The sequence below is a fragment of the Ptychodera flava genome, chromosome 10, assembly GCF_041260155.1.
Source record: "Ptychodera flava strain L36383 chromosome 10, AS_Pfla_20210202, whole genome shotgun sequence".
Classification (NCBI taxonomy): Eukaryota; Metazoa; Hemichordata; class Enteropneusta; family Ptychoderidae; genus Ptychodera; species Ptychodera flava.
In genome coordinates, this window is record NC_091937.1 from 43,983,736 (window position 1) to 44,011,324 (window position 27,589).

General features: G+C 39.9%; 1 protein-coding gene across 3 annotated transcripts; it reads left to right on the forward strand.

Moving 5' to 3' along the window:
• Positions 1 to 770: 770 nt before the first annotated feature.
• LOC139142923 (dapdiamide synthesis protein DdaC-like) lies at positions 771 to 26,397 on the forward strand. Of its 3 annotated transcripts, XM_070713120.1 has the most exons (5): positions 12,038 to 12,115; positions 17,527 to 18,059; positions 21,379 to 21,561; positions 25,171 to 25,303; positions 25,838 to 26,397. In XM_070713120.1, exons 2-5 carry the CDS (start codon positions 17,562 to 17,564, stop codon positions 26,134 to 26,136), a joined length of 1,113 nt encoding a protein of 370 aa, XP_070569221.1. In that variant the 5' UTR covers positions 12,038 to 12,115; positions 17,527 to 17,561; the 3' UTR covers positions 26,137 to 26,397. The 3 variants fall into 3 exon arrangements, with proteins under 3 accessions (XP_070569219.1, XP_070569221.1, XP_070569220.1); XM_070713118.1 differs by lacking the exons at positions 12,038 to 12,115; positions 17,527 to 18,059 and adding an exon at positions 771 to 1,477; XM_070713119.1 differs by lacking the exon at positions 12,038 to 12,115 and having other exon boundaries at positions 15,539 to 18,059.
• The last annotated feature ends 1,192 nt before the right edge of the window (positions 26,398 to 27,589 follow it).

The window sequence follows — 27,589 nt, forward strand, 5'->3', positions numbered from 1 at the left end:
ATACACCACTATAATTGCTCCGAAAACATTGCAAACTTGCTAATCCGCTGTCCGTATCAGCGGATTAATTGTTTAAGTCAACACCACAGCCGTCACTCACGTAGTAAATGGTGGAGGTTCTTTTGGAATACCGGTAGGTGAGAACTTCATTAGTACGGATAGTCGCTGATGTATTGCGAGGAGGCCGGGCAAACAAGACGGTCACGGTCGATGACGGTGTGCTACGTTTACGATAGACACTAGATGTATGGTGACGATGGTGGCATCGAATAATATGGATAGTGTATAATACTGGCATACACGATGACATCAATCTATATTGAGCTCCCTGCAGCGGTGTTCGTTCGGTTGATGCTGTCCGAGCCTTGCTACAAGCACAGTCGTTTGGTGGGCTATTCAGCTCTGGGACTATTCGCCCATAGACGAGTGTACAGAAGCGAGAAACACCTCAAGTTGAGGTGTTTCTCGCTTCTGTACACTCGTCTATGGGTTGAATAGTCCCAGAGCTGAATAGCCCACCAAACGACTGTGCTACAAGGAGAAAAACTTCTCCTTGTCTGTGACTGAAGAAGCTACCACCTCGATTGACAAAGGTTTGTCACTTGTGTAGATGCAGAGGCAGCGGGACTACGACTACGGGATCATAGATCGAGCCCAAAACCGATCTGTTTAGCAGACTACCCAGCTAAGGAGCGCCTGTGATTGAGAGCTCTATCTACTAGTATGTCAGAGGGCAGATGTCATTGACATCGCCCTGCGTACAGGTCTGTGTGTTCCTGGCGTTGTACGGCCTCCCAAGGTCGTATAACGCCGGGAACACACAGACCTGCACGCACGGCTACCATTGGCAGTGAATATTATTATCCATTGAATTGAGACCAGCGCTTCAGTGGCGCTTCGATATTGCGCTACAGCGAGCAACGCAATCGCTATGGCGTTAGTTTCGGTTGTTTTCCGTAATGTTTGGATTCCGTCGCGTATGGTATATTTCTCACGATGCTACTCCACCAGTTCAAGAGACAATACCAGATTCAAGTACACTTCTCGGGTTGACATTCCACCCCAAACTACAGCATTGTTAGCTGGGCGGAGATGGCTACCAGGAGCTCTTCGACCGGGGAGCAAGTTTCCTGATTACATAGCGAGTCCAGGAGACAACTTTCCAGCGTTGTACAGCGTGAAGCTTTCGGCGACAAGCTCGACATCAATCAGTGATTTCGCGAAGGATGCCCGCGAAATCATTGAACGCGAGTTACACATCCATGGTGCTCTCCTCTTCCGAGGACTGCCCTTGCAAAGTGGTGATGACTTTTCGAAGTTCATGCAAGGAATGGGTTACACCTTGACAGAGTATGAAGGTGGATTTGCTGTAAGGAATGAAGTCTTTCAAGATGTACTGACAGCCAGTGATGACTCGCCTGAATATACCATCGAGCCTCACAGCGAAATGTCGTATTTGGAACATTACCCAGCAAAGGTAAGACCAGACAAAATATGGTGTGCAGGAGTAACGAATTGTAGTTGGGTTTACTTTTTAATATTGAAGAGAGGGGGGGGGGGGTTTCATGTGCTACAGTGAAGGCTAACTGGCATAGCTATGGTTGTTATGTGAAGTGGAGAACTTGAATCCATCGTATCGGTCACGCAACGTAACAAACAAGGATTTTATTTAGTCATTTGTTTTTACACCCGTGCCATTGCTCATTTGTTTGTTAATATGTTAATTTTTGTTGATATGTTAATGCATGCTCATTTTCCTACTATTTTTGCGTTTTTAAAATAAAGTAAGTGCCATAATGGATAAAACTTAATTTTTGAATGGTAAGAAGTGCAAATATTGTGTTTCTTATTGATACCTGTACGACTATAATTATTTGAAAGTGTCTTAAGGTTCCAAGACAAGAAATTGACCATTTTAAACTAACAATTCTCTAGTGTTTAATAAGCTCAGAACCCCCGTAAATTATATATTTCAGAAAGCGTAGATATAGGGGAACATTTTGAGTACCATAGTGTCACCATTGTTGACATAGCTATCACGTGACAGGTAATTTGCATAACCTTTCAAAAATCGGTTTTCCCTATGTTTTGTTTCAATGCTTTGAGATATGTGGCTGAAATTTGTGTGAGCGCGAGCTGTCCTAAGGGTCTTCAAAAGTATGTCTCAGAATTTTTTAAAACCTTCTTAAACAGTTTTTATGCCAGAAAAACTTCCAGAGCAGTGAATTTAACCGTACTTGATTTCTTTAAAATTGTGCTCCAAAAAAACTAAGCAAGATATAAAAATATGAGACACGCTTTGGAAGAGCGTTGTGACAGCTTGCATTCCAGCAAGTTTGAGTCAGATATTTTGAAGTATTGAGACAAAACGTAGGGAAAACCGATTTTTGAAAGGTTATGCAAATTACCTTGTCACGTGATAGTTATGTAAACAATGGTGACACTGTGGTTACCAAAATGTTCCTGTATATCTAGGCTTTCAGAAAATGTATACATTATGGGGGTTGTGAGCTTATTAACTGTTAGAGAATTGTTAGATTAAAAAGGTCAAATTTCTTGTCTTGGAACCTTAAGGCGGTTATCAATGCACTGTTGTGACATAATAAAATTCATATACACCGTACATAGTCCGTCCGCAATCTTTTTATACCTGGCGATATTGAGTAGGGTGTCCACTGTCGGTGCAAACTCGGTGAGTAATACGATGTCACCGTAGCTATTCATATTTTGTGTTTTGTCTTCGTATGGTGTGGATGAGTCGAGTAAATGCATATCGCTTTGCTCGATACCCCAGTTTGACTACGACGCGACTAGCTGTGGGTCCATAGCTGTGGTGTTTTCAGACGGGATTTCTGCCTTTTACGGGGCTGATTTTTGACTTTTACGATTTTAACCCCGCCACCACAAACCAGTCCGTAAAGGCAGAAATCCCGTCTGAAAACACCACAGCTATGGACCCACAGCTACTATGGTACATATGTTGACCTAAAGTATGTTCCTGAGGTCAGGGACATATCCCTGACCTCAGAGGCGTATTTGAGGTCTTAACAAACGTCCACGGTGGTAGTTTACAACACACTGAGCTTCTACAGTTGTCTTCTATTGTTGTGAATGTGTTGTTGTGAATACCCGTCGCTCGCTAGTATTTCATGACGCCTCCTCAATGATACCCGTAAATTTAGAATTTGACATGTTAGTGGAAGATGTGCAGCTTATGGAAATGAGGTCAAAGGTTACGTTTTAAAGGGGCGATAAATTATTTTTGGGGTAAGAGTTAGAAAATGGTGGCTTGGAAACTTTGGGGAAATGATTGAAGAGAAGGGTCCCAATTTTCACTATCTGCTCTCCACGCCCTCTTATTTAGATAATTAGGATGAACAGATCACTTTTAAACGACTCAGAACAAACTGAAATGACATAGAAATTCAGTAAAAATGTCTCTCGATGCCGCCCAACTTACAAACCGAAGGTAAACCTTGAGCCCCAGGACTGCAGCAAATTAATGAACACGAACGCCGTAGATGAATCGGAGAAGTCGACCACTTGTGAGCGCGACCGCTGAGTCTGAGTTGTCGGCAAGTTTCGGGATTTGGCAAGTCAGAGCAGTAGGTACGTACATTTAATCCTGACAACACGAAGACAATGGCCACACAGTACAACATGGTATATATCGTGGTTTACTTTCGATGAAAGCAACTGTAAACATACGAACAACGCCCTTTAGTACCTCTCGATAGCATGCCGGCGATCCGCAGAAACTTGCAGAGTCTGAATGGTACCTATACCACAGTCGCCTGTTTTTCTGAAATTCCGCTCTGCGTCAACGCACACGTATGTAGATATGCCTCAGGCATATACATACACACGTTTATGGAGCGCTTAGGCGCCTATACAATAAGATGGAGAGAAAGTTGGGAACAAACATACCAAAACTGGCATGTGGGCCTATGACATGCCCTATACAACCAAACGTAAAATCACTCTTTGGGTCTTGAAATTAGTCTACGTCACTATCTTGCATTGCGTATCGCCCCCTTGTCCAGATGAAACGCAAGTAAAAGTTACGGGTGGGCGTGTACCCCTAGCCCAACTTGTTCGACTTTTGTCGGCTTTTCGAAGTTGAGCCGACGACTTATCTTAATACGGGCAAACAGTCTTTCACACCTTCGCAATCTCATGTCCGTAAGTGTGTGAGGCAAGGGCTTCCTTTGCTCAGAACGAACACCCAGCGCGCAGCGCACGAGAGAACATCGTGAGCTTTAGTGCCTAAATGTTTTAGTTTGCTATACTACAATGACATGGTCTTTTCAGGAGATTACCAACGGTCACATGCGGCGTACGGCCGATCGCCTCGCCGATCGAGTAAATTAAAATGACTGAAATTAAAATGACTTGTCAGGCTATCTGATTAGGTGTACTATGCTTTCGTGCCAAATATGGGAAATTTCATGGGGAACATTTGCGCGCCAGGACGCTTCCCGTCTCTACACAATTGTGAATATGGTGAAGACGGCGATTCAAAATGGCGACCCGACAATGCGGCGACAAGCTTTCTTTGTTTTTCTTCATCAAAACATGTACAAAATAGGCCTAACGCATCACTTTTTGCAGGATTCGTTTGCTCCGAAAATGCACGGGAACATGAGTCGATTGCATCATTTGTCTCGTGCTCCAAGGAAATGATAGTTCTGTCAAAGGTCAACGTCCAACACAGCTACACTCAGAGTGATAGTTTTCGGAAAGGGTACTGAATTTCGCCCAACCAAAGCCGTTTCATAAATGACGAGCACTACGAATTCTTATTACCATACCTTTTGTGTTTATCGTCAAAGTGTTAACACGACGGAAGTGGAATATAGGGATCAAGTTGCAAAATTTTTGATCGGACTGCTACGATTGCAGTAATCGGACGTCGTATTTGGAAAGCGAGTAGGGGCTAAATGTTGATAATTTGAAACTTCAAAACCCCAATTTTCATTTTCGATGTGTTTAAAAAACTGAATGTAAATATTTCGTGATAATTAGTTACCTTTAATAGACGACATAACCATATTTCGACGTGTTTGGCGCTTACCTACCGGACATATGGGCTGTCTCCAATTGCTTTCGGCACCTTTTATCGTATGGTCTGGCTAACTTCGCCAAATTTGTATACCCGAAATAGCTTCTACTAAACAAACTATCCAAAACGGGACAGCAGTGTCACTTCACTTAATATGAGGTCACACAACTTGTTAAACGCTATCATTACGGAGCGAAGTGAGTCCGACGAACAGCATGTGATTGAATGTCCAAAAACTGAGGTCGTCCGAAAACTGCACACTGAGTGTACTGTACTGCAGCTACAACTTGCAATTCATTGAATCGAAATACTAAGGCGCAGGATTGCTCCACTTTTTAGCTACTATTGATTATAGTCTATAGAAGCTATTGGGATGGGTATCCGTCCGTATGTATGTATGTATGTATGTATGTATGTATGTATGTATGTATGTATGTCCGTTTGTGAGGCGTCCGTCCACTCAAATATCTTGAGAACCGCAGTACTTACTGATTTGATATTTCTTGTGTAGATGAAAACCGTTTTTTTCAATTTTTTGATATTGTTGAAAATAGGCAAATTAATGCCAAAAAGGCGTTTTTGGTAAAGAATCTTCTTCTTCATAACGCTGGTCAGACAGCTTTGTTATTTGGTATACAGGTCCCTAGGGATAAACCCAACTTAGATTTGTTACAATTGTGATGAAATATTCAAATGTGTATTTTTAAGGAATTTTTTTGTCATTTTTGGTCAAAATTTGACTTACATTGTATGTAATTCTTGTACTGTATAAACCCTATCAATTCACCCAGAAAAAAAATAATTAATATGATTTTAAATAATCGAATTAATTAGGAAATCATCAAAGCCAAAATAATTTTAGTGTAGAATTATCAGAAAGTTCAACTTTTTTTGACAGTTCATAGTGAAATGCTTACCATCTTGGAGGATTAAAACATGTAAAGGCAACTTTCCTGAATCCCAACTTTGACATATTCTGAACCGTCATTTATTGTGCCCTGTATGTTATCTAATAGTTTGTCATGATAGGGTGGTCAAATAAATAGAGATAGAGAAAGTTCTAATTTCCATTTATGGTTGACTTGGTAAGGATAAAATAAAATTACTTTTTGAGGAAAAAAATAGAGTGGTCAATTAAAAGAGTGGTCAAAGTGATAGGGTTTTTATGGTAAAGCTGGGCTGTAAGATTCCTCATGTGCTATTTATAGCAATTATGCAATCTGTGTAAACAGTGCAATGAAAGTGTTACATGATTCCTTATATGCTTTTGATGACCTTGAACTTCTTAAGTTTCAAACATTTGTCTCTTCAGTGTGCTTTCTCTGATTACGTACAGTCTCAACTTATTCAACAGAACTTACTTACAATGTCAATTTGAAAGTTAAAATGTGCTTGGTTAATAGGACGAAAATACTTATAAAGATAAGCAGCTTAAGATTCTTTATAACCCGACAGATATGCTGTCTTTTCATGACGTAAATCTTGTTAAGCAAGTCTTGTTTACTTTAATTAGAATGTAATTAACTCTCGTTTGTTAGCTACTATACTAATACAGTCTATAGAAGCTATTGGGATGGGTATCCGTCCAGCGTCCACCGTCAGTCTGTATGTATGTCTGTGTGTATGTATGTATGTATGTCCGTTTGTGAGGCGTCCGTCCACTCAAATATCTTGAGAACTGCAGTACTTACTGATTTGATATTTGTTGTGTGGATAAAATATATGATTTTGAGAAACTATTTTTATTAGCTCATATTTGGTTTTGTATATAAATACCAAAAAGAGCTTATATGATGAGCTTATATGATGGCGTCTGTATGTCTGTATATTTGTGGGTATGTATGTGCGGATGTATGTCCGTCACACTAACTAAGGCTCCCATACCGCCAGAGCTACCATCTCAGTATTTGGTGTACAGGTAGATGCAGGGGTTGAGATGTGAATTTGTTCAAATGAACACATCAGTGTCAAAAATGTGCAAATGAGGTAAGAAAAAGTGAAATCCTGCAAATGTGCAGGAGTGATGGCATGCCAGCAAGAAACAGGCCAACTCCACTGATCTTGAGTCATTTCCTGTCATTGTTTATGAACTGTTACATATTAACAGACCTGCTCAAACCATAGACAGTAGAGGGGGGAAGACTGTCTATACTCAAACTAAGAGGGGCTTGTTTCTGCTATGCATGTTGCTAAAGTTGACCTCCAGTACCTAAAGTTTCAGACCTTAATTACTTTTGTCATTCTTGTTTTTCTGGTTTAAATATTTCTTGTTGTTTTTCTGGTTGTACTGTGCAGAAATCATTGTCATAACATCAACGTAGAATTTTCCTCCACTGAACAGATAGAAGCAACATTTATTGTTGATCATTGGTAACCCATACTGGTATATACCAATTCTGATCAAATTTCAGCGACACCGTATAATTGCGGTATTTTTAATTTTTTGATATTGTTGAAAATATGCAAAATAGCGCCATAAAAGGCGTTTTTGATAAAAAATCTTCTTCTTCATAACCACTGGTCAGACAGCTTTGTTATTTTGTATACAGGTTTCTAGGGATAACCCAACTTAGATTTGTTAAAATTGTGATGAAATATGCAAATCTGTATTTTTACGGATTTTTTTCCCCATTTTTGGTCAGGCCATCCTGAAATGAGCTATCAAAGATATCCACCTTCTTTATCAATACATGTGTCACAAAAAGTTATCTACATAACACAGCAGAGCTCTGTCGACTGTTGAGTCGCTTGTTTTTTCAAAACCACTGGTCAGACAGCTTTATTATTTGGTTTACAAGTCCCTAGGATGACCTTAATGAGATAATTTCATACAGTCAGGAAATACTTAATTTTGTATCCATGTCTATAGTAGCTTCAGGGGCTTTGGCCCTATGTTTATAAAATAAATCCAACCTTGAAAATTTCAAGCCGAGACTGATACTGTCTTATTTCATACAAAGAAATGAAACGTAGCCTCATCGTACTTTAAAATCTGTCCCGAGCATTCCATTGCTTTCAATGCACTTGCGCTTTGTCCTTCAGAGTCAGAATCTGACTCTGATTTGGAACCACACGTGTTGGATGCCTGGGGTTGCCTATGCGCCTTCACGCTACTTCCCCTCGAAATCACTTTCTGAATTCTGGTCAACCATAGCCCCTCGAGGGTCCTCGCTGGAAGCAACTGCAGCTGGACCGCCGGTGTGGCTTCCTTGCCAGTGTTTACTGGGCGTCTGTGAGCACTGTTTATATAGCTGACTTTGTTTGTGGTCTAATTTATACAAGGACTGCTGAATACACTTTCGTGACAATAGCCTGGGACAAATGACGTCAATTTTACCTGTTGGTCAATATGCAAATACCGCTGCCTGGCTCGGGTGCGAAGAGAACCCCTGATCACCAGGCATGAAAAAGGAGTCAAATTTCGCCCTTCGCGCACATCTTTCCGAACGGACACAATATGCAATCCATAGACAGGTCCCCTAGCTGAGTTTTTGGAGGGAAAAAATAAAAACTTTGGAAATAATGTCATTTGCCCTTTTTTAAAGAATTTTATATTCACGAGATTACGCAATCCTACCCCTACTACCCCTATTGTAACAAGTCGCCGACAACTCCTGGCCGAAGTTACTGGCCGAGATGCCGATGGGGGCACTGGCCAAGCTCACAAATGGCCGACATCTCTGAAATCGAATGATTTAACCATTATTATAATATAATATAGAGCTCAGTCCTTGGTGTCGCGCCAGAGGTTAAAAATATAAATTTTATTTCCGAAGGTCAGTGCACAGTCGACGCTTACATGGTCAATGATAGCATTTATTCACCACAGGGAAGAATATAGATATGAACTGAAAATGCTCACGTGTTTCAGGATGTGTTGCAATTGTCTGTGAATTTAAACTTTTGCCACATGTTTTCAACTTCATTGAAAGTGTTGTGATTAATATCATGAACAATATTCAGCACAGATTAATTCTAAAGTTATTAAGTATATAAATATGTAATCAGCTGAAATAAAAGTAATTAATTTCTTTGACTGCTGTCATTGTATCACCATTTTATAAAGCAAGTGTAATTGCCTTTGGTCAAGTCCTTAAAGCTATTTATGCCAATATATGAAAGGTCATTAGATATACGAATTATAAATTAGCTGACATGAAAATGGAAAATATCTTCCACTTATTATACAACATAATCGTTTCATCAATATTCATAGCAAGTTTCATATACCTTTTTAAGAATCCTTCCAGTCTTATATCCCTAAGCTACTTAAGCCAATTCCCAATTTGCATATTTAATGATCTTTTCTAATTAGAGTATATATCTGAGTTTACTTGATCATATTTGACGAAACTTGCTCTATACATTGAAGGTCCTATGATGACAAGAAGTCGGTTTAGATTTTTTAGAACATCAAATTACTAACTTGCATATTCTACGAACTTTCTTTAGTAGAAGTATATATCTGAATTGGCTTTATCAAAGTTGACAAAATATGCTGTGTACATCAAAGATACTACGATATAACATTATTAAAGTCACTAATTTTAGCATTTTTATTTTCGCTACTTACTAATCTGCATAAACGTATTTAACTTCCTAATTAGGGAAGTATATTAGGATTGACCAATTTGCATATTTAATAACTTTACCAAATAGGGATATAGGACCGGAAGGACTCTAAAGCAGTTGATGAAACTTGCTATGTATATTGATGAGACAATTATAATGTATAAGTGAAAGACATTTGCATTTTTATGTCAGCTAATTTATAATTTGTATATCTAATGAGCTTTTAGTTTGGCATTTATAGCTTGAAGGACTTGACCAAAGGCAATTACACATGCTATATAAAGTGGTGATGCAATGACAGCAGTCAAAGAAATTCAGTATTTTTAGTTCAGCTGATTACATATTTATATACTCAGTGACCTTTGGAATTACTCTGTGGTAAATATTGTTCATGATGTTGATCATAACACTTTCAAGTAAGTAGCAAACACATGGCAAAAATTTGAATTCATATACAACTACAATATATACTGAAACAAGTGAGCATTTTCAGCTCATATCTGGTTTATCAGCATCCTTCCTAATCGGTCACTATAGAGGTTTAGTGTTACAGAAATGATAGTGTGTCTACAATCGTTGTTTCTTCAATGCCAATTTTTCTTCAAAGTGTTGGTTATACATACCTCAAATGAGAATCGGCCATCAGCGATGCTAATGAACGTTGTCTAATGCTTAAAGAGGTGCAAAATTCGTTGTAACCTTAGTGGGCTGCGCAACATCAGAAAACGGTAGCCGGGAAAAGAACTGGTAGCCCGTGTGACTACCGCTGATTTCGAGCCCTGCAGTGTTACATAATTCTCTGTATGTAGGTCTGTTCCTCACGTATGGAAAACTATTAGGATTAGGTTTTACCTTTTTCAACCCAGAAAACCACCGTGTGCCTTACTCATCTGACACAATAAGTATTGCCACAGTCGAGATAGAGGGATTGTGCTGTGGCAATCAGACACTGCCAGGGTGCTAATTATGGCCGATAAGGTGAGTTTATACCATGGCTTCATGAATAAGTAATGTAGGGTGGAGGGGCTTGAAAACTTATAAGGTATCACCGGGGACAGGTAAACTTATCGGATAATATTTTGGTCAATTCACAAACGGATACGGTATTTCCAGGTGCTTTATTGGAGTTTGATCTTAAAGGCTCTGGCCGCCATCTAAGAATCTGCCATGTATTCTTACTGCAGTTTAAGGCAAATGTAAAATAATGTCATAGGCGGAAGGGGCTGGAGAGAAAATACCGGCGGCGATTTTTCGAAGGTGTTCGTCTTTTTTTCGCTCAATCATATTTGAAGGGTCATAAAATTTCACGGATGCCTTTGAGGCAGGGTACAATGTTTTGGAGCGCAACTATAAGAATGCAAGATGTGGCAAATACGGTCCAAGTGTCGGCTTTAGGGTCAAACATGTGAAAACAATTCCCGTTGTAATTATAAATATAGCGCTCGTAGCAATGAACAGTGGGGCCCCTATGAATCTCAGACTTACGAGTGCCACTAATACAGTAAGTGTACAGCAATTATGTCAGGTCAACAACTTTAACGGAAAATAGACCCAAGTTCGATTAGCCGGCAATGTCCTTACAGTTATCTTCCTAATTTCAGGAGCAGCCAACGAACAATGCACTTTTAAAGGGGTCCTCATTATGATAGGATATACTGTGCATGGCAAGAAATGTGAACTGACTAATTTTACGTCCAGAGTGTAATTAATTAGCTGTTCATAATTTGCCCTGCAACTGAAAATTTTTCGACTCACCCTCCCGCACGCAAACTTCATTTTTACCCTCTCCCCGCATATTTTGCCTCTATCTCCCCATTGTGAATTTTTGAAACTCCCTTGCTCTGTGGCGAAAAAACATGGATCTTTCCTGCCCTCGGAACCATTTCCCCATGGAATTTTATCATTGCCCTGCAGACATTAAGCTCTCCTGCCTTGTGATGGAAACAACCTGTCGATTTCCCTCATATTTAATATTATAAATAGGCTCAATTTTCATTTCGACAAAATATTGTCTCACGGACCTTTGAGGTTCCAGGCAGGGGGTCCCTGTGGTTAGTTTATTGTAATGTTGACTGCCATTTGACAAAACATGGAAACTGTACGCTGAGCAAAAGTGATAACGTGGCTCGCATGCACGATTACAGAATATTTTAACCGTTATTAAAAAAGAATCGCTGAGGACAGTTATTAAAATAACACTGGAAATACGGCATTTATTCCTACTGAAGTTGTAATCTAAGATAACTCTCTGTTCTCTCTGTTCAATATCATATGTGATCATTCTCTCTTTCGATGACAGATTTTCTTCTTTGTGACGTACCTCCTCTTCCCGACCATGGAGGCGAGAGTGTAATCGCAGACGGTAGAAAGATCTTACCAAAACTGGATCCAAGGCTCGTAGACAAATTGAGAAGAGTTGGGGTAAGATACTGTAGACATCATCCCACAGCGAAGCCCGGTGCATATCTTCCCTGGCAACAGGTAAGTCTAACAATATTTTCAACCAACTTCGTAAGGCTAAATCAGAGCCATGAATTTGTTTGCAACCACGTCGATAGACCACTTCTAGAATCTCAAATCGCATCTCGTTCCTGTATCATCGGTGCTGTGAAATTCTACCAAGTCTATAGACTGACCTTCAGTCGCTTTGCTTTTCTCGGGTGCATGTACTGGCTGGCTAAGTGGGCCTAAGTGTTCAGCCGACGATGCTCACAATAGTCTATCACTTAATGTGACAGTCTGCTGAAAATTTATTCCTTCAGTGTATTCTATTTTGATGTTTATATGCCCACAGACTTGTAGCAAGTCTACCAAGTCCCGAACAGTGGAGAATAAACAAGCCGTAAATTACGACCGACGTCACACTCGACGACTTTCGAACGCCACCCCCGGTTTTGTATTCGATAACTTTCGTACGCGAATTTAATAACATTCAATATCAAATGTTTGTCAATCTCGCCCCTTTTAGTCCATATTACAACACGGCAAAGTTCTCCTACGACGCTAGCTAGTGAACATCAGCCGACAATGAGAACACGGTGAATCAAATAAAATAATCACAACATACCCATCCATAATCCCATAACACTGGGTCAACATTCGTAATTGTTGTAAACATAGTCAATTGTTGTAAACATAGACACAAAACAGCACAGAACAGACAGCAAAGCGCCGGTACACACAACACAGTCAAAATCGCGAAAGAAAGATGTATGGACCTCTTGCAAAGACCAAGAAGTGATGTCACTTGCTTCGAAAATAGTAAGCGCATGCTGCTCCACAGAGAGACCAAATTCATGAGATGGCTGGTCGATTTACTTTAAGCGGAGTCACGACAGTTAGAGGTCATCAAATAATTGACAATTTCTGGCAAACACGTCGTAAGCTTCTATCGATCTCTCTCCCTTGAAGGGGCCAACGAGCTCTGCTCATTCGATAATATTATTGAAGGTTCATGCCAGTAAAAATAGTTCAAAGCTGTTTCAGAATTCGAGGTAGAGAAGATTTCGAGGAGAGGTGAACAGCACCAGACCTGTCAATTGAATCAATATGACACAAACATCTGATTACAATGCGCAAGTCATTGTGCACAGCCAGTGTTTATGAAGTAAAGAGGATCCCTTATTGACATTATCGGTTTCACGGCAAAAATAAAGACTATATGATAAACAAGTAACTTTAAAGTAATTGAAAAATCAAGTTCATTATTTATGCAATAACTAGGGGTATAGACAGTATAGATCGACTGGTGTTGCTTGAAGAAACTATTTTGTCAGGTTGCTGAATCCAGCAAATATGTGCACGTGTCAACGTGGATCTGGCGTATAGTTTTGTTCATATTGGTCACAACTATACTCCATTTCAGTTGTGAGAACATTGGTGTACATAATATACCGCTTTATAGGTGTTCAGGGCTGCATATACATCTCTGTTGGTGCCGATAAACTGTTTCAGGGTCTCAAAGTTTTTCCTCGGACACTTGTACCATTATATGGGGCTTTTCAATTCGCCTCTGAAATCCTTTCAAATACTTTACTCACAATAAAAACACCGAAATCTTTTTTTTGAGTAATCATGCCTTCGAGAACTATGTGTCGTGCCATGTGATAGTATCATTGCCTGATCTTGTTTCTAACCCAGGTATTTTTTACTGAAGACAAGGCAGATGTTGACAAGTACATGAATGAGCATGGAAGGGCTTATCGTTGGGAGCCAGATGGCGCCCTCACCTACTGGTACAATCTTCCGGCTTTTATTACTCATCCGAAAACAGGTGACATATAAAGTTATTTGTACGCTTGCCAAGAGACTCAGAGAATACTTTTTATTTTAAAAGCTCTGACAATGCTGCTATCCAGTCGTTTTATTGACTTGTGATCATGATTGTCGAAATTAACAGAAATGTGCCGCCACTATCACAATGTACTCCACAAGTTGTTCCGGTTTGCCACAGGAAGACATAAGGCTTATCTCGATGGAGAAGTGTTTTGCATGGGAAAGACAATTTCTATTTTTTTCACAGATAGCCACCATCTGAAGACACGTCCGTGTCGAAAAAATTACACAGCTAAATTACGGACTACATAGAATTTATCAATGTCTAATTATCACGTCGTGATATGCTGTTTTTGAAACACTCTGGAAGGTTCCATGATGTGTACGCACTCTCTAGAATGATCTGTATCAAACCTTGATATGTCTATACATATCATGAACGTCCTTAGACTTCCATGTTTTCAAAGAATCTTTCTTGCTGTCCGAAATTACTCAGTTTTCGAACATAATTATTGCAGGGCAAGAGTCTGGTTTAATCAACTGAGTGGTCATCATGCAAGTTATTTTAAGGATCATCCGATGTGGGATTGATGTGAACATACCTGACGAAAGGTATCCTATCCACGCGTATTATGGCGATGGAAGTGACGCCGAGGAAGAGGTGGTGCAGCACATTCGCGAAGTATTGTGGGAAGTATCGGTTGGGTTTCAGATGCAAAGAGGCGACGTCATAGCACTTGATAACGTGCTTGCTCTTCATGCACGGTTGGGATTTAAAGGAAATAGAAGGTTATTGGTCAGCCTTTCCCTGGACTAGAAAGTAGACAAATTTATAAACAGTTGTAAAGTTGAAAGCATTCGCCAATTTGATTTTCTCGGGGAGCACTGCAATGATTGGATTGGAAAACATTTCTCAGGAAGGAAAATAGCTTCACCTTTTAGGTGCATCAATGAAATCGGAAAATATCTTGTCATTTTTTTCTTTTGTAAAATATGTCATCTTATCAATGCATTGTGCAATAATTGTGATACTGATTTCTCGTAGCTAAAAAAGTGAACGACCAGGCCTCTGTTATTCTTTTAATATAACTATTGCAGTATAATCATGATTACGCGTTGCGAAACAAACGTTCAATTTGCAAACATCCAGATGTCTTTGATATGTATCTCTGATATACTGACTATACTGTTTGTTTTACTGATTTAGTGTTTTAAGGATGGGTTATTTTTGTTGCCATACGTGCTTATTTTCAATTCTTTTCAAATGTAATATTTATAAGCATTTTAAGTTATATTAACCAATCCAATTTGACCAGTTGGTCACAATAGTTTGGTAAATAAACCATTATTATTATTATTATTATTATTATTACATACTCTATCGAACGCTTTTGTAGCATCTAGCAAGCACAAGAAAACTGGAATAATATGGCGTTTGTGAAAATCGATAGTTTCTTTGAAAAAAACCACATAAGTAGATTGATAGGTCTTAAAAACCTAATTGATGAACTTGTATAAAGATCTTTATCATGTCTGTGAAGTAACAAAATTCATAAAGGTTAGAAATGGCAGTAGCAATATCAACTGAGTGAGAATTACATCAGCAGTTCTATCCATAACTTTTGAAATTTAGCTCCTGTGTAATATGCGAGGTTGCAAATAATCATGAATATGAACACCTGTAAATAAAATTGACAACATCAAATGAAGGCCTCAATGAGCAATCTTCGAATGCTGTAAAGGAATGCCATTAGACCCTACTGCTTTTCCAATAACTAGACTACCAACACACATAGCAATCTTGCTTACCCGGACAATCATGTCACTTTTATTTCTGTTAACTCTAGAAATGCCATCCATAATCTGCGATTTATCACTATGGTCAGTAACAGATGAGATTAGACCCGTAAAATTGCCACGCCGCATTTAAGCGACATTTTGGTGGCTATTACATACATAACGTTTGTCTTTAAAGCAAAAACTTCGTTAATGAAGTGACTCCCAACAGATAAAAGCTGTAAATGTTGTTTTATAGGAGAATTGCAATCTCGTATATCTCTATTTCTGGCCACGTAGAAATCGATTAGAAATACTCGCAATACTGGCGAATTAGATTTCACACAGCCTATAGCGATGTTATTGAGGACAGACGAATTTTAATCGGGACTAGAAAGAAATTAGTCGTCACATTTGGCATTACACACTCAAGTTATAACTGACAAATGTAACGCCAGACATTGCGACATAATTTTGGCGCTAGTTTAATAAACCCTCTCTTTCAGACAGCATGAATAAAACCGAAATATAAACGAAAAAGAACAGCAATTGACTTATCATGATTATCTAAAAGTTGGATATTTGCGTATTTTGTTACCAACTGTATTTTATATGTTTAACAATAGCATTATTCGAAGTACCGGTACATAGATTCCTGTTCCCACTTTTCGCCACAGAGAAACTGGCCTAGTTTAGATGATTATTTAGTTGGTGACCACTACCTATTTGACTTACAGATTGATATATGGCGGATGCCACATGTGGGGCAGGATGCAGTTACTGTTTTCGAAACACCTGACATTACTTCTTGGCCTTTTGGCCAGAGGGCCATATGGCACAAGCCCACTAATTCACTTCCGGGTTCGTTACCCAAACGAAGATAGTTCGGAAGAAAAATAGTGCAGACCTTGAAGTTTTGATATCTGCATGGATGCTTGTTTATTTTGAACTTTAACGTCAAGAATTTTTGTAAAGATATTTTTCTGCCTGAATCAAAATGCAGACTGTTGTGAATAATGGCTGAAGCATTCGGTGGTATAAATATGAGTAGTTCTAGGGCCAATAGAAATCATAACAATAAGCCTGAATTTTGTCAAAAACACCACCGGGGGCGCTATTTTCATCGCTACCTCAAAATTTCCGTGGACTTGCCCACACGAAAAATTAATCAGTAGTCAAGCTGACATTGACCTAACACCTGTTAAGAGGATTCATTCCGCTGAATGTTTTAAAATAGGAAAATCGAGCTCAACGCTACTGTGGTGGCCTATGGGAACTTAATTAGTGGTCTTGTGCCATATATCTTTCTTTCATGAATTTGACTTTGTTGTGTGCACCGGTGCTTTTACTGTCTGTTCTGTTCTGTTTTGTGTCTATGTCTATAACTAGTGTATTACGAATTTTGACCTAGTGTTATGGATTACGGATGGGTATGATTGCAATTATTTTACAAATCTACTAATTCTGCTGTTATGTTAGATCAGCCCAATGTTTTTGGCACCTTTCTCGAAACGTATACCTGGTTTGTCAAAGTGGCTCTTCTAACCATTTGACCTCTTGGCCTACATGTATGTTCTGGTTAGCTTATAAAATGTTGTCAGCTAAATAGTAGCACATCTAACGCAAGAGCCAACCTTTGACTTTTCGAATGTCATGAGAGCGATTGTTTGACTGTAGATTTATTAGCATCGCTTAGCATGGGGTCACTTGGTGGAGTAGCATTGTTATAACCTTTTACGTGAGAGGTCTTATATCATCGACAGCTTTTAATAGTGCCAATGTTCCTTTTTATAGACCATCGCTGCGATGTTGCGTTAAAGAGAGCTACACTATGTTGTTAGTTTCAGTCTTCCGTAATGTTTCGATTCCGTCGCGTATGGTATATTTCTCACTATGCTACTCCACCAGTTCAAGAGACAGTACCAGATTCAAGTACACTCCTCGGGTTGACATTCCACCCCAAACTACAGCATTGTTAGCTGGGCGGAGATGGCTACCAGGTGCTCTCCGACCTGGAAGCAAATTTCCGGATTACATAGCGAGTCCAAGAGACAACTTTCCAGCGTTGTACAGCGTGCAGCCTTCGGCAAGAAGCTCAACATCGATCAGTGATTTTGCGAAGGATGCCCGTGAAATCATTGAACGCGAGTTGCACATCCATGGTGCTCTCCTCTTCCGAGGACTGCCCTTGCAAAGTGGTGATGACTTTTCGAAGTTCATGCAAGGAATGGAGTACAGCTTGACAGGGTATGAAGGAGGATTTGCCCCTAGGCATAAAGTCTCTCAAGATGTACTGACTGCCAGTGATGACCCGCCTGACTATAGCATCGAACCCCACAATGAAATGTCGTATTTGGAAAGTTACCCCTTAAAGGTAAGACTAGATCATCGTCGTAAACCACGCGCCTCTTTACGGCAACAGCTCAGCGCTACTTGATTTTTGCGTAGGTCAGCGGGCGGAAATTATTGCTCTGGCTCGCGAGAATGGACTAGATGTAAAATTATTTCCATTCTCCTGCCAGTACTAATAGGAATGAAGAGTGTGATGATGTGCAGGAGTAATGAATACCAGGTGGTTGGTTTTACTTTGTACTAGGGGGGAGGGGTTGCATGGACTATTAAAAGAAGACTACCTGCTATGGCTCCGGTTGTTATGTGAAGTGGAGAACTTGAGGCCATTGTATACATTGTTAAGTCCATTGTATACATCTTTTAGTATAGCATAGTTTATTTTGCAAAGCAATGCTGGGCCTTAGCGGATCGCACAAGGGGGTCTTTCACGCAACATAACAATATTTATTTTCACACCTCCCTTGTTACATGTAAGATTTAAAATACTTGTCTTGTACTCGAAACCACAGACAACAAGTCCTAGTCTGTGTCTAAACGGCTTTTTTTTGCCCTCCTCTACTCCGTCTAGGGGCCCACTTGTAATGCTATAGTATGCCAAACCGTTTATCTAAATGTGAATAGGCGCAAGCAGGGACCATGACGGGATTGACACAGTTCAATGACCATTTCTTGACGGCTATACGATGTGATGCGCAGTCTAGCATCTCGACGTCGCCTTTTGGCGGTCGGTATGGACGAAGGCCAAAGGATGATGTCGAGATGCTAGACGACCTGATGCTCTGCTTTGTTCATGTTTACGAACCGGATCAAGCCTGAATCACAGAGGAACATAGACAGAGTGGCAACGGGTATTGTTTAATTCGTGAAGCGGTTACGTAACCCATCCATGTTCGCCTCGCCTCAGGTTGCTCTCACCTCTCTTTTCCGAAGAGTGCCGACCATGCATCCTTCGGTAACTTTCGGATTTTCGCCAATTGTTAAGCGAAAGTATGTTCGGCAAAGTTTGTGTTGTTGTTGTCGTGTGGTGCTGAGCGGAATTGACGTGCTGGCGAAAACGGGAGTGTTTTGAGCTTCAGGAAAGTGAGTTTTACCGTTTTAAAAATTCCTCTCATATTTTTATGAATATATAATGAGTTGTTTGAACCAAATTTGAAAGTCTTTTATCGATACTGTCTGGTTTTACTCAATGGTTTACGGTCAGTCATACCGTCTTTTACACGTGCGTCAAGGAAGGACATGTTTATGAAACTGCTGGCGTGTTATGTTTTGATTGGCGTGAAGCAGTGTTTCTGGCCTGAGAGCTCACAAAGTAACTATGGTTGCTACGCGACTGGCAGTACGATGCCATCTCGTCGTATTTTTCGCATAATCTCGTGTAATTATCAACCACAAACAAAGCCTCCAAAAAGTTTAACACCTTTGGAGCTCATTTTATTATGAAAAGCCAATAGTCTACCGAGACGACCATGGAACAAAAGGCATGCAAGCGTTGGGACTCTGTCTATGTTTCTCTGTGCCTGAATCAAGCGAATAAGTAATGTTAGGGATCAGAGGGGTTTGGTTGACTTGAAAACATTTTGGGTATCAGCGGAGACACGTAAAAGATTATCAGTGGTCGCTAGCGTTTGCATCGGCTAATATTAAATTGGTTATTTCACAAACGGACACGGCATATTTCCAGGTGCTTTATTTGGAGGTTGATCTTAAAGGCTCTAGCGTCTGTCCAAGAATCTGCCATGTATTTTTACTGAAGTTCAAGGCAAATGTAAAACAATGTCATAGTCGTAAGGGGCTTGAGAGACATTACAGGGGACGGTTGTTTACGGAAGGTAGTTGCCATTTTTCGAGGATACCGCGACATTGGCACTATAGGCATTATCGGATAATATTATCTAAGTTATCTAAGTTAGAGTCTAATATTGGACGAGTGGGGAAGAGGCAGATGCCCGACATGCTGTTTTATCGGATAATATCCGATAAAATCGATAATATCGTCTAAAATCTAAGTTAGAGTCTAATATTAGACGAGTGGGGAAGAGGCAGATGCCCGACATGCTGTTTTATCGGATAATATCCGATAAAATCGATAATATCGTCTAAAATCTAAGTTAGAGTCTAATATAAGACGAGTGGGGAAGAGGCAGATGCCTGACATGCTCTTTTACTGGATAATATATTGGCCACTTCACTACTTGTCTAATATTAGACTCTAACTTAGATTTTAGACGATATTATCGATTTTATCCGATAAAATAGCATGTCGGGCATCAGCCACACCTCACTCGTCTAATATTAGACACTAACATCTAAGTTAAAGTCTAATATTAGACGAGTGGGGAAGAGGCAGATGCCCGACATGCTGTTTTATCGGACAATATCCGATAAAATCGATGATATCGTCTAAAATCTAAGTTAGAGTCTAATATTGGACGAGTGGGGAAGGGGCAGATGCCCGACATGCTGTTTCATCGGATAATATCCGATAAAATTGGATAATATCCGATAAAATCGATAATATCATCTAACTTCTAAGTTAGTGGCTAATATTAGAAGCAGATGGGTGGAAAATTCTAAAAACGCTGTTTTATCGGATAAAATCGATAATATTATCCCTATTAGACCACTTTGGTCTCATAACTCTCTAACTTAGACATTTTAGACGATATTATCCGACAATAAAGAAAACGCCTATGTCGCGCCTTCATGCATTTTTCGCGCAATCATTTTTGAAGGGTCATGAAATTTCACGCATGCCTTTGAGGGAGGGTTACTATTTTTTGCTCCACAAGTCTACTATGGCAAGATGTGGCGAATAAGGTCCAAATGTCGGCTTTAGGGTCAAAAATGTACAAAAAATTCCCACTGTAGGAGAGCTGGTAGCAACAGCGGGACCCCTATGAAGCTCAGACCAACGACTGCCAATCATGTAGTTAGTGTGCAGCGAATTATGTCAGATCAACAACTTTAACGGAAAATAGACCCAAGTTCGATTATCCAGCAAAGTTCTTACACTTCCTCGTTTTCAGCAAAATATTGTCGCACGGACCTTCGAGGTTCCCGGCAGGGTCCCTGTCATAATTTGGCGGCATGTTGTGGTTAATTGTAATGGTGACTGCCGTTTGACCAAACATGAAAACTGTACGCTAAGCAAAAGTGACAATGTGGCACCCATGCACGATTACAGAATGTTTTTAACCGTTATTCAAAAATCTCGCTAAGGACAATGATTCAAATGTAACTGGTAAAATGGCATTATACTTACTGAAGTTGTAATATTCTTAGATAACTCTCGGTTGAAAAAGATCAATATCATGTGTAGTCTTTCTCTCTTCCAATGACAGATTTTCTTCTTTTGTGACGTACCTCCTCTCCCCGACCATGGAGGCGAGAGTGTCATCACAGACGGTAGAAAGATATTACCAAAACTGGATCCAGGGCTCGTGGACAAAGTGAGAAGAGTGGGGGTAAGGTACTGTAGACATCATCCCACAGCGAAGCCCGGTGCATATCTTCCCTGGCAACAGGTAAGTCCTGTAATGTTTTAAACCAACTTCGTAAGACTAGATCAGAGCCGTGAATTTGTTTGCAACCACGTCGATAGACCACTTCTAGAATCTCAAATCGCATCTCGTTCCGGTATCATCGGTGCGGCGTAATTCTACCAAGTCTCTAGATTCTCCCAAGTTTCTAGACTGGCCCTTTGTCGCTTGGCTCTTTCTCGGCAGCAGTTACTTGCTAGCCAAATTGGCCAAGCTGTTCACCCAACGACGCAAGGCAACAGCCTACCACTTAGTGTCACAGTCTACTGAAGTTTTTTTCCTTCAATTTATTCTATTTTGATGTTTATATACCCACAGACTTGTAGCAAGTCTACCAAGTCTTGAACAGTGGAGAATAAACAAGCCGTTAAATAAGACCGACGTCACATTCGACGACTTTCGGACCCCTCGGTTTTGGATTCGATAACTTTCGTACCCGCATTTGATAACATTCGATATCGAATGTTTGACAATCTCGCCCCTTTTAGTCCATATTGCAACACGGCGAAGTTCTCCTACGATGCTAGCTAGTGAATATCAGCCGACAATGAGAATTCGGTGATCAAATAAAATAATCACTCCGTACCCATCCATAATCCAATAACACCGGGTCAACATTCGTAATACATAGTCAATTGTTGTAAACATAGACACAAAACAGCAAAGAACAGACAGCAAAGCGCCGGTACACATAACAAAAACAAAATCGTGAAAGACAGTTATATGGACCTCTTGCAAAAATCAAGAAGTGACGTCAGGTATTTCGAAAATAGTAAGCGCATCCTGCCCCACAGAGCGACCAAATTCATGATATGCCTGGTCGATTTAAGCGGAGTTATGACCACACGAGTACCTTCTTCACACTGCTGACCCATAGCTCAGGGTCTGGACAGTTAGAGGTCACCAATGACTGGCTATTTCTATCAAACACCTAGGCTTCAATCGGTCTCTCTCCCTTGAAGGCGCCAACGTGCTCTGCTCATTCGACAATATTATTGAAGGAGAGGAGAGGTGAACAACACCAAACCCTGTTCCTCTAAATTTAAACAATATGACATAGCCGATTACGATGCGTAAGCTATTGTGTACAGTCATTGTAAATGGAAGAAAGAGGGTCCTTTATTACATTAGCAATTACATTAGCAATTAAAATAATTGAAAAATCTAGTTCATTATTATTTAATAACTGGGGGCATAGACATTATAGATCGACTGTTTGTGCTTGAAGAAAGTCTTGCTGAACCCAGCAATTTTGTGCAAGTGTAAACGTGGATCTTACAGGCGGTATATATATATATATATATATATATATATATATATATATATATATATATATATATATATATGGATGCAGACTATTACAGGGTCTAAAATTGTTTCCTTGGACACTGGTACATACCAATACACACATACCAATACATGTATCACAAAAATGACACAACCTTCTAAAAATATTTACCCATGACATCTTGCGAAATACAGCCACTGTGCCTGTCCATAGACCAGTGTTTCAGACCAGCGTTCAAAGCATTAATTGTAAACGGACAGCAATCCATCCACAGTACACACATCCCTGTACTATGGCCCCTGTTTCTAGCTTGGTAGATATCTCTTAATTCTGACTTTTAACACTGCATCCGGCATTGTTTCCCAGGCCCTGCTGAACAGGTGATGTACTTTTTTACTCCCTGTAACAGGCGTAGCCATGAATTGTTTCTCGAGCAGTGTGACATGTTCAAATCCAAATGCATGTTATAACTGTAACGTCGTACTTCTCAACAAGAACACGACAGCTCGAACACATTATTAAGAATGTTTAGGGACAGCCAATGAAGCTGTTCGTGTAAAAACGTGCGAATGGTTTTGTGGTGGGATTGCATTTCTTTTATTCTCAAAGTGGGCGAGGAAGAAGGCAGTCGGTGTGGTAACGTTTTGTGCTAAAGTTCTTTTAGTGGGGAGAGTGGTGCAGGGGATTTTGATTATGGGGAGGGAGAAACCTGGGAAATTGGAGGGAACACTGCTTTTAAATGCGTCTCTAAAAAGCATTTCAAACACTTTATTCACAATTAAAAATATGTATGGACGGGAGTAAAAAAGTACATTACCTGTTCAGCAGGGCCTGGGAAACAATGCCGGATGCAGTGTTAAAAGTCAGGATTAAGAGATATCTGCTAGAAACAGGGCCCATAGTACAGGGATTTGTGTACTGTGGATGGATTGCTGTCCGTTGTATGCGGATGATACACAGATTTATGTTGTGTGTAGCAGACCTGATGAAGTTCGAGTTTCTGTCGAGGTATGCGCCAACGAAATCCGCTGCTGGATGAAATCCAATATGCTTATACTTAATGATGAGAAGACAGAGGTTGTTCAGTTTTCGTCTCGTCTCAGATCCGATGCAGTGAAACTCTCAAGTCTAAGGATTGGGGAGTCAGATATTGCCCCTTCTGCTACAGTTCGCAATCTCGGTGTGAAACTTACCCATGACGGCTCGATGTCAGACCATATCAGCCACATCTGTAAGAATGGATTTTATGCATTGCGTAGAATTGGCAAGATCCGTCAATTGTTGACAGACCCACCACAGAAAAGATGGTCCATGCATTTGTCACTTCTCAGCTGGATTACTGCAACAGTCTTTTGTATGGTGTTGGGAAATTTCAGCTCGGACGCCTTCAATCACTTCAGAATGCTGCAGCTCGCCTTGTCTCGCGTACTCGTAAATTTGATAATATCACACTTGTTTTCATTGATCTACACTGGCTGCCGTAGAAGCTAGAATTAAATTCAAAATCTTGTTGACGACCTTTAAAATAGTTCATCATGTTGCTCCACTTTATCTCATGGATCTGATCGAGATATACACCCCTGCCAGAGATCTCAGATCGAGTGATTCGTTACGCGTAGTGCCACCGCGTGGAACGTTCAACAAGGCATATGGGCAGAGAGCTTTCTCTGTCTGCGCACCTTCTCTATGGAACTCATTGCCTCCTGAAATTCGTAATGCCAGCTCCGTTGACTGTTTTAAGCGCGTTTTAAAGACTCACCTTTTTGTAAAGCACTATTACTAATGTTTTGGAAGGGTCACCATTTTACCGTAACCGCTGATGCTTGATTTATTTTAACGTTTTCTGCTGCTTACTCTGTAGAATTTTAATAATGTTTTTTTGTATTTTGACTGTTTTTACTCTGCAGAAATTTTCACCATTTTTAACCATGTACGTTTTTAGCCTAATTTGATTGTTTTTACATTTTAAGTTTGTCATGCTTTGCTGGTATTTTATCAATTTAAATGTGTAAAGCGCACTGAGACGTATGTGTAGTGCGCTTTAAAGAAATAGATATTATTATTATTACAAATACTGATCCCATCTCCTTCGATTAAGATTTCTCGAAATAGGTTGGTTAGCTGCTCATGAATGTTGGAAGCTTTAATGTGAATGAACCTGCAAGAACTGGCCCAGAGAGAAATCATCGAACATATTACAATAGAGTTGCTTTCCCGCACCCACCCCTTCTTTTGAGTAATCATGCCTCGAAGAACCATATCGCGCCATGTGATAGTATCATTGCCTGATCTTGTGTCTCATCCAGGTATTTTTTACTGAAGACAAGGCAGATGTTGACAAGTACATGAACGAGCATGGAAGGGCTTATCGTTGGGAGCCAGATGGCGCCCTCACCTACTGGTACAATCTTCCAGCTTTTATTACTCATCCGAAAACAGGTGACTTGAAGTTATTCTAACGCTAGCCAAGAGACTTAAGATGACTTTTTATTATGAAAACCTCTGAAATGGCTGCTATCCAGTCGTTTTATTGACTTTTTGATCATGGTTGTCAAATTTGACAGAAATGTGCCCCACTGTTATAATGTACTCCACAGCTTGTGGCCACGGGAAGACGTGTCTCATCAGAGAGGTGTTTTGTATTGGAAAGACAATTTCTAATTTTTACACAGATAGCCAACATCGGAAGACATGTCGAAAAAATCACACACCTAAATTTGGGACTACATCGCATTTATTATGATCACGTCGTTTTCTCGAAGGGAGAATATGCTGTTTTGGAACGACTCTGGCAGGTTCCATTGCTGTGTACGCACAAATTCTCTACAATGATCTGTATCACAGTCACACCTTGATATACGCACATATCATGGACTTTCCTTAGACTTTCGTTTTTTCAAAGACGTCGATTGAATCTTTTCTAGCTGTCCGAAATTTACTCGATTTTTTTTTTAACATCATTATTTATTGCAGGGCAAGAGGTGTGGTTTAATCATCTGAATGGTCATCATGCAAGTTATCTCAAGGATCATCCGCTTTGGGTTGATGTGAACATACCTGACGAAAAGTATCCTATCCACACGTATTATGGCGATGGAAGTGACGTCGAGGAAGAGGTGTTGCAGCACATACGCGAAGTATTGTGGGAAGAGTCGGTGGGGTTTCAGATGCAAAGGGGCGACGTCATAGCACTTGATAACGTGCTTGCACTTCATGCGCGGTTGGGATTTAAAGGAAATAGAAGGTTATTGGCCAGCCTTTCCCTGGACTAGGAAGTAGACAAATTTATAACAGTTGTAAAGTGAAAGCATTTGCCAGTTCTGACATCTCAGACAATGCTGTAATATCAAATTTGAAAAACCTTTCTTAGGAAGGGAAATAGCTACACCTTTGGGGTGCATCAATGAAAACGGAAAGATTTTGTAATTTTGTAAAATATGGCATTTTATCAATGTATTGTATACAGTGCAATATTAGTGCTTGATTTCTCACAGAGAAAACAGTAAACGACCAGGCCTTTGTTATGCCCTGTATGAGTTTTTATAATTGTGATTATGCGTTGCAAAACAAACGTCCAATTTGCAAACATAAGATGTCTCAGATATGCACCTCTGATATACTAAGTAATGTCCCTGAATTGCGCAACCAAAACAGCGACTGGATATTGACCTAATTATGACCCCATGATTTATGACCACCCCCACCTCTACTGAGCATTTCAAAAGCATGTTGACACCATGCATGCACCATGCCACGGATCCACCCGGCTGAAGAAACTAGCCAGTCCCTGAGATTGAATGATGCATGCCAAGAAAAAAACATGTAGTGCGCAGTTCTGCACTCCTGCGTTCGATTCTACCTTTTCCGATGCGCGTACATTCTTTAGTGTTTATAGTTTAATTGTTAGTTACCATAATTGTAATTTATTCTTTATTTCGGGAAAAGGCTGATAAATCAAAGAACACAAAAGAGACACAAAACAAACTCAATAAACCCACCAGAAACTTGAATACTTTACATACAGAGCAGAAATAAGAAAATAGGTCTTAAAAAGTCTTGCGCCAAAATGTTGCTGTGTTGAATTACATTACAGGATGAAGCTGCTTCAAACAGGTTATTTTTACTTCCCATCGAATGCATCTAGTGCACGTAGAAATTATAACGGGCCATCTGTTGTTTACTTTGAAATGATAGGATATAATGGCCGATAAAGATTTCCGATGTATTCAATTGATACCTCATGCCTAACAATATTTAAAAGCGTAAGAGTGTGAAACACGTCATTAATACATTTCTCAGTATATGTACAAGATGAGAACAGTACTAGATATATTTTAACTGAACGATAAGGTAAGACTTACAAAAGTTACGAATCATAGAGGGAGCACTTGATTGACAACTTCTCATTTTCGCTTCATATTGAGTCGTTTCTAAAATAATTTTATATAACTCCAAGGCACGAGTGTTTCTTTAGAAATGTAAGTATAGGGCCATTTGAATACACATGAGCTATGCGAGTGACTGCACATTGTGTTGGCAAAAATTAAATTCTGGCAAAATAGAAATACCCTGTGACTTCGATCCTTGCATGAAAGGGAATATCATTAGGTGATGCATAATTACTACAAGTTCTTAAAAGTCTATCAAACCTCTAACATAAGGATAAATAAAGACTATATCATTTGCATACATCAAATGGTTTGGACAATTTCCCGCAATGTGAAA

Coding starts and splice junctions, on each gene's coding strand:
- LOC139142923 (XM_070713118.1), top strand. CDS start 932: ATGGCGTTAGTTTCGGTTGTTTTCCGTAATGTTTGGATTCCGTCGCGT. Junction 1,478..21,378: donor TGGAACATTACCCAGCAAAG/GTAAGACCAGAC, acceptor TTCCAATGACAG/ATTTTCTTCTTTTGTGACGT. Junction 21,562..25,170: donor CATATCTTCCCTGGCAACAG/GTAAGTCCTGTA, acceptor TGTCTCATCCAG/GTATTTTTTACTGAAGACAA.